The 6808-nt window shown below is 35.2% G+C and overlaps 1 protein-coding gene and 1 pseudogene across 1 annotated transcript; one reads left to right on the forward strand and one right to left on the reverse strand.

Moving 5' to 3' along the window:
• Positions 1-2458: 2458 nt before the first annotated feature.
• LOC149565267 (cysteine-rich receptor-like protein kinase 10) lies at positions 2459-2983 on the reverse strand. The gene has a single exon (XM_089816290.1). The coding sequence runs from the start codon at positions 2981-2983 to the stop codon at positions 2459-2461; it is 525 nt and encodes a 174-aa protein (XP_089672416.1).
• Positions 2984-5374: 2391 nt separating this feature from the next.
• Positions 5375-6436, forward strand: LOC149565268 (F-box/kelch-repeat protein At1g80440-like; annotated as a pseudogene).
• Positions 6437-6808: the final 372 nt, after the last annotated feature.

The following is a 6808-nucleotide window of genomic DNA, read 5'->3' on the forward strand; positions in this document are numbered from 1 at the left end:
TGTAGGCCGAAGGGGGTGACATAACGAATTGCAGAGCAGGTATAAATGTCAATAGGATTAGTTGGGAAAAATAAGGTTGTGGCTATGAAATTTAAGTTGATTGTAAAGGCAATAAACTAGAATTTGTTATATGTAAATTGTTTAATATAATACAAATTGTTTTAGGGGTTTTTGAGTGGTGGGTTTTTTTCAAAAGGTTTCCCACATTAATCTGATTTATGTTTATCTCGTGGGCATTTATTTTTCAATGTTTTGATTTTTTCCTTGTACATCTTAATGTTCTTAAGTAGATTTACAATTTTTTATATTTTTCCTATAAATTGACATTCTGAAGGCATTTTCCTCGAGTAGCTTTCCTAACAGTTTTGAGTGGTAGGTGTCCTTGTACCTATTTTAAGAACATTTTCATGTGTTGTAGAATGCACATCTTGAGTTTAATTATCTTCATTCTCTTGTGGAACACTAGATGCCAACCTAGTTTCCTTATCCAAGCTACCATCGCATGCTTTCTCTTCTACGAATTTTGATGGAATTGTATAGCATATATGTCTTGTATTGTTCACTATATCCCACAAATATGTACTTTTCTCCTCTATAATCCAATTTTTGTCTCAATTTGAGATACCAATGAGTATGTCACACAATGAAATACTCAAGTGTGCTATATTGTGCTTCATTTTGCTCCAAGCTTCTTTTGGTGTTTTATTTATTATGATTTTTTTGGGACATCTATTTAGTATGTATGTTGAGCATGCGACTTCTTTATCCCAATACTCATTTCTTGTCGTTTCCATAATTGTTCTATTTTATCTATTCGATACTCTATTCTTTTATGTAGTGTACCTTGTTGTAAATTATTTCCTTATGTCATTTTATTTGCAAAAATTTAGAAAATCATTTCATATGTATTCTCCACCTTGGTCAATTCTTAATATTTTATATAGTATAAAACATCAAATACTTCTTATTAATATTTCATGAATTGCATAAAAAATCACATGTTACAATAAAATAATATATAAAGAAACTCTATTGAATTTATTTTAACCTTGAAATATCCAAATTGAAATATTCAAATTAATAACACATATAATTAGTGGATTCCATTCTATTATATTGAAAATTGAATAATATCTTAGTTATTTTTAGTACACTCCACACAAATGATTTGAAATATATCAAAACTCTTTAATTTAGAAGATTATTCAATTTGATTGGTATGAATCTGGTGTAGCTCAATCTTTTATGTATTAGAATATTGTTGCCGGGTTATAAAATTCTTTCAATTTTATAAGCCGTTGTTAATTTTTAAAACTTGCCTGGTTTTAAGCCTTAAATGGATCATTCTATCTGTGAAATTTGTGAGTCTTTAAGCCTCCACGTCTCCGGCTCGTCCCCAGCTCTGCGCAGCATTTGAAATTTTTAAAATCCAGCTCCTAAGCCTCAAGATATATAAGGTTAATGATTGCCGCCAAAAACACGTATTTCTTAACCTTTAACTTCTTAAAAGTTAATGTTAAGCATCAAAAATATGTTTTTCTTAACCTCTCCAATAGGTTGATGATAGCGTTCAAAAATACGTTTTTCTTAACTTCCAAAGAAAAGGTTAATGATAACCCCCAAAAACACGTTTTTCCTAACCATTAACCTCTCAAAAGGTTAATGATAGCGTCCAAAACATGTTTTTCTTAACCTCTTTGAGACAATCATTAACCTTCTTTGTTTAGCTGATTAAGGTTAAGAACTGGAAGTAAGATCCTCCAAAAGACAAGTGCGGATATTACACCTGGTTGATCTTAAGGTGGAGGAAATGGAAAAGAATGGACTGGGTTCAGAGACACTGCAGATGTTTAGTAGAATGTTAGAGGTCAATTATTTTCCAAACAAGATTATATTGGCCGGTGTTTTTCGTGCCTGTTCCAAAATTTCGATGCTGGAAACTGACAAGCAGGTTTTTGCATACGTTATCAAGAGTGGAGATTGTGAGCAGGCATCGACAAGGTGTGCTATTGTTAATATGTTCATGAAATGTGGAAAAATAGAAGAGGCACGTAAACTATTTGATAAAATGAGGGAGCAAGATATATGCAAACTGTATTGGTTATATTCCCGTCTCTTACATTGGGATGTGATATACGATTCCACGGCTTCCTGGTCCAAGCCATTGCGAGTGTAACCAACAATCAAAGCAATAAAAGAAACACAACCTTGAAAAGATATTTTGCCTCTTTAGGAGCATTGTCCATATCTTGGCATTTGGCGTATGTGTCAATGTGCATGTGGAGGCACGGGATGCCATAATCAATGAGCATATCCAAGGCAAGCGCTGGCAAGAGTCAATTGAAGTGTTTCATGATATGTAGAGGCAAGGGTTGAAGCCACACAAATTTACAATTACGTCAGTTCTCAAGGCTTGCACTCATCTAGAAGCTCTGCAAGGAGGAAAGGACATCCATGATTATGCGATAAGAGTCGGACTTGAATTAGACACCTTCATAGCAAATTCTCTTCCAGCGAAACCGTTATTTGCAGGGATGTAAGCTCTGTTTGACAGATTTGATAGAAGGCTGGTGACAGTGGATCTGAATGCCTCCCCGATTACAGTAATCCTGTTCACCAAGATAGGTGCTCCAGTAATATCAAGCGTTGAAATGAAGTTGGAATTGCGATTATGTAGAAAGCAGTCATCCAACCATATTCGCCCACCTATATCGTTGGAGCAACATTGTCGAATGCTGCTATTCACCGCACAGTCTGAGCATTTCAGTTTAGATATATCTCTAGTACAGTGCAAAAGACCATAGACCGTATTGGGAGATTGTTCATGGGAAGAAGTGTTAAACCTTGAACTTTGAGGTTCATTAAGAAACAGATCATTGATAATAAGATTCAAGTTTGTGGAATAAGTGCTGCCATCAGTGAAAGTTGTAGAATTGTCACAGGTGTGCCATACGTAGGTACATATGATACAAGCTAAACTCATCACAAAGAGAAGAAGGATGAGGGAAGCTAAGAAGGAGATGAATTTGGGGGGTTGTACCTTTTCAAATGAACCATGCTGCTCATTCTCCCAACTACTCTGCTCATACTGAATCTGAAGGAGGAGGGTTGTCTGTCCATGATATTATTCAATCAATGGGGCACAATTCTTTAGAGTGCGGTAGAATAATGGATTCAAATTCTTGAGGTGAGAGCACAAAATGCATGAAGAAATGTTATCTTCCACAATCCATGATAACCCAAACGGGCATGATGAAAAATCAATGCATATCGACATTACAATACCTCACCTTAATGGAGGAGAGAAGAGCGAGGGTGATATGAAGATGCAGCGTGAAGGTACATGCGACATAGAAAAAGGTGGTGAACCAGTTGCCACCTTTCCTTCACTTGTGATTGAGATGGTAGGCAGATTGGAGCATCATGTAGATAGTATACATGAACTTGGGAAGGTCACTGTGTTTGAACTTTAGCTCACATATAATCTATCAGGGATCACTAAAGATAGATTATTCAATCATCCCATCAAAATATCTAAGGTTCAAGTTTCAGAGCATATAGGTTAATTTTGTTAAGGTTAATTAACCTCACCCAAATCACGTATTTGGGAGGTGATTATTAACCACGAAGAGGTAGTTATTAACCTCTATGTCTATATAAGGGCTCTTTTGGGCTTTGTAAAGGGGACTTTTTGGTTGGAAAAATAAGGGAACACTATGCTGAAATTTTGATCTAGGGATAAATTTTGGAAATTATGTAAACTTTTTATCTCTGAATTGAAAAATCTCTATTGTTTTTCTTGGTGCAAGGAAATGAAATGAGATCTAATTTGGGCCTCTTATTTTAAAATCCGAATTGTTATACATTGTAGTGGACATTCTCATGGTGCTATGCGAATGTTTACGGATGATAATGAATGTGCTTAATAACATTGGTTGCTTTCAAGCGTAGTTCTCGAGCACCTCTGTTATCGATCTTGTTAATCACCGAAGGTTGTGAGGGCGTGTGGTGCATTCACCTTCCACAACTTTCTCTTGAATTTTGAAGTTTTAGATTCTTTAATTGAAAAACCTTTTAAAAAAAAATTGTATCTTACGAGGGAGCTGCCCCTCCAAACGCAGAGGAAGGCCAGATATCAAGGGCCTATCCAACTGTTGTGAACGATTTGCCGCATATACTCCATTGGGCAAATTCTTCTGTGACAAATCTGTTTACCAACAAATATTTAGGTCAACTCTAAGAAAAGAATTATTTAACCATTATTTCAGAAGGTATTATATTTAAAATTAACAAATGTATCAAATAATATAGTATGTAAACAATTGAAAGTAATGTAACATTTAGATCACATTAGGTCAAATAACTTAAAGACTTGAAATACTTGCCTACCACCAAAAAAATCATTTCTCATAGATTTTGTTTTGATAAAGTAAACATCATTTGAATAAGGCTTTTATTTATCACTCTATTATGCCACAGAGAAGTATATGAATTAGCTTGAGATAAATGTAAATGATATAGTATGATCAAAAATATATAATGGAAATTCTTAAATCTGAAAAAAAAGTTGTGCTCAAGAGTGTGCACCTACAAATGATTAGTATGAACACACATACATACATACATACCTCACATCAATTGTTTGCAAAATGCTTACTTAAAGAGAAATCTCCTATGTTGTCATCAAAGCCACTACTCTTAATTTGCAAAAAAAATAGTTTACTAAAAGTAATAAAGAATAACTGAAGCTATTAATTCAAAATAATAAGTCATCAATTCCACCTTTTTCTCGAAGATTTCCCTACCCTTAAAATAATTGCCCAAAATAAAAGGCCCTAAATTTGGGCATCAAAGTTAGGAACATTTAAAAAAAGTTAGAATAACTAAAAAAGAGAGATGCTTAAATTTAGAAACCACAAATTCAAGACAATTGACAAATAAAATGCCCTAATGTTAGGCATCAAAGTGAGGAATGTTTAAAAAAAGTTAGAATAACTAAATAAGAGAGACCTTAAATTTAGAAACCACAAAATCAACAGAATTGAATGAGAGATATTCCATGTTCACTAAAAAGTTCCCACTAAGATCAATAGATTAATTAAAGAAAATAAAAATTAAAGAATGCTGCATCAAATTGAAATATCAATTGATAATTACAGCATTAACTTTTAAGAAAAACTTAAGAAAACAATTCAAATAAAAAATAATAGATATTATATTCTTAATAAAAACCCAATCATAATCATACCAAATTTAAACCCTTACCCTAATCTAAATATTAAGATATAATTGAGCATCACCTGTGGAGCAAAAGCAACAGTAATCCCATAATCCCACATTCAGACCCCTCTCCTCCGATAGAAAGTAAAAATTCGCAATGGCTTCATTGTTTCCTGGTCTTCCAGATGATCATGGGCGGGCATGTCTGTTGAGGGTGGAATTAAACTCTCACCACAATCTCAGGTGTGTCTCCAAAGGCTGGAATGCTCTTCTGAAAAGCCCCACTTTTTATCAAGAAAGAAAAAAACTGGAGATTTCCGAACAACGGATCTGTTTCTTCGAGACAGGACGCGGCATTCACGATAGATTAAGAGTGGTGATATAAGACATGGAGAAGGACTCCTATAAAAGTCTACCGCCCATTCCTATACAAACCGATGGTAATTTTCGCTGTCGTTTCGTGAAACAAAAACTTTGTTTGATCTCTGATTGGGTTACCGACGGGATGCCAAACAGTGTCTGGTTTTACGATTTTGTCTGTTTGAGATGGAGAGAGGGTACGAGAATGCCAAGATGGGTGAATGGATTTGCTTCTGCAGCAGATGAGGAGCGAGGACTGATTTATGTTGGAGGAGGGTATGACAGATTTCATTCTCGAGAAGATTGTAGCTTGCTTGCCGACCCAGTCCGTAGCGCTTCAGTTTATAATGTGGAGGAGGACAAGTGGGAGGATCTTCCCGACATGAACACCTCTATGGAGCCCCGACAAGTGGGAGGAATAGTGCCGTTTAGAGGTGCTTTTGCTGATGGCAAGTTTTATATAAAGAGTTATCTTGGCGTCTTTGAAGTTTTTGATTCATACACTAAAACTTGGAGAAATGTGGAGAACGGACTGAACCAGAGCGCTGGGATTTTTGTAAGTGCATTTGGGCACATTTATTTTTTGACTAATATGGGAATGATTGAATATGACGTTAGGCAAGAGAAGACTCAAGTTGTAGTTTCTCTTCCAGCCGAAGATGACGCCTGGGACCTTAAGTTCGCTATAGTTGTTAACAATAAAATCTTTGTGTGCAAATGGGATAAATCTGAAAGGATGAGCGGTTTTTATATGCTCACACCTCCGAGTCAGACAGGAGAAGAATTCAATTTGACAGGCATGCAGAGGCCATCGGGCATTCAGGTTGTTAAGGATGCTGCTATTCTGGATCTTTGACTGTTTTTTATTGGGCCAGGTGCGGGGAACAATCACACCTGCATATGGTTCGTGCTACTGTAATCGATTTTATTAAAATTATAGGATCATTTGCAGATTCACAGATATTGGTATGTTTAGTTTTACAATTATGACATTCAAAGACAAAGACAAATTCTATTGAGTTCATTCGGTTTCTTCTAGTGTTTTGACTTGTCAGTTTCGTACATCTAGCATTAGCTAGAAGTCACTGTCATGTTCATCAATGTAATGGTTACTATTTCTTTGTTGTCATCAATCTGATAGTGCTAAAATGAAGTAAATATTCTTTCTGGTGCAATTTCTTACTAATATAAATCAATTATCTCCTGTCCAGAACTATCAACACATCAA

Source organism: Cupressus sempervirens, chromosome 3 (assembly GCF_028749045.1).
Source record: "Cupressus sempervirens isolate cs-2001-9-10 chromosome 3, ASM2874904v1, whole genome shotgun sequence".
NCBI lineage: Eukaryota > Viridiplantae > Streptophyta > Pinopsida > Cupressales > Cupressaceae > Cupressus > Cupressus sempervirens.

What these genes read in the sequence shown, in the direction of transcription:
- LOC149565267 (XM_089816290.1), bottom strand. Translation starts at nt 2,983, where the DNA reads ATGAGTTTAGCTTGTATCATATGTACCTACGTATGGCACACCTGTGAC.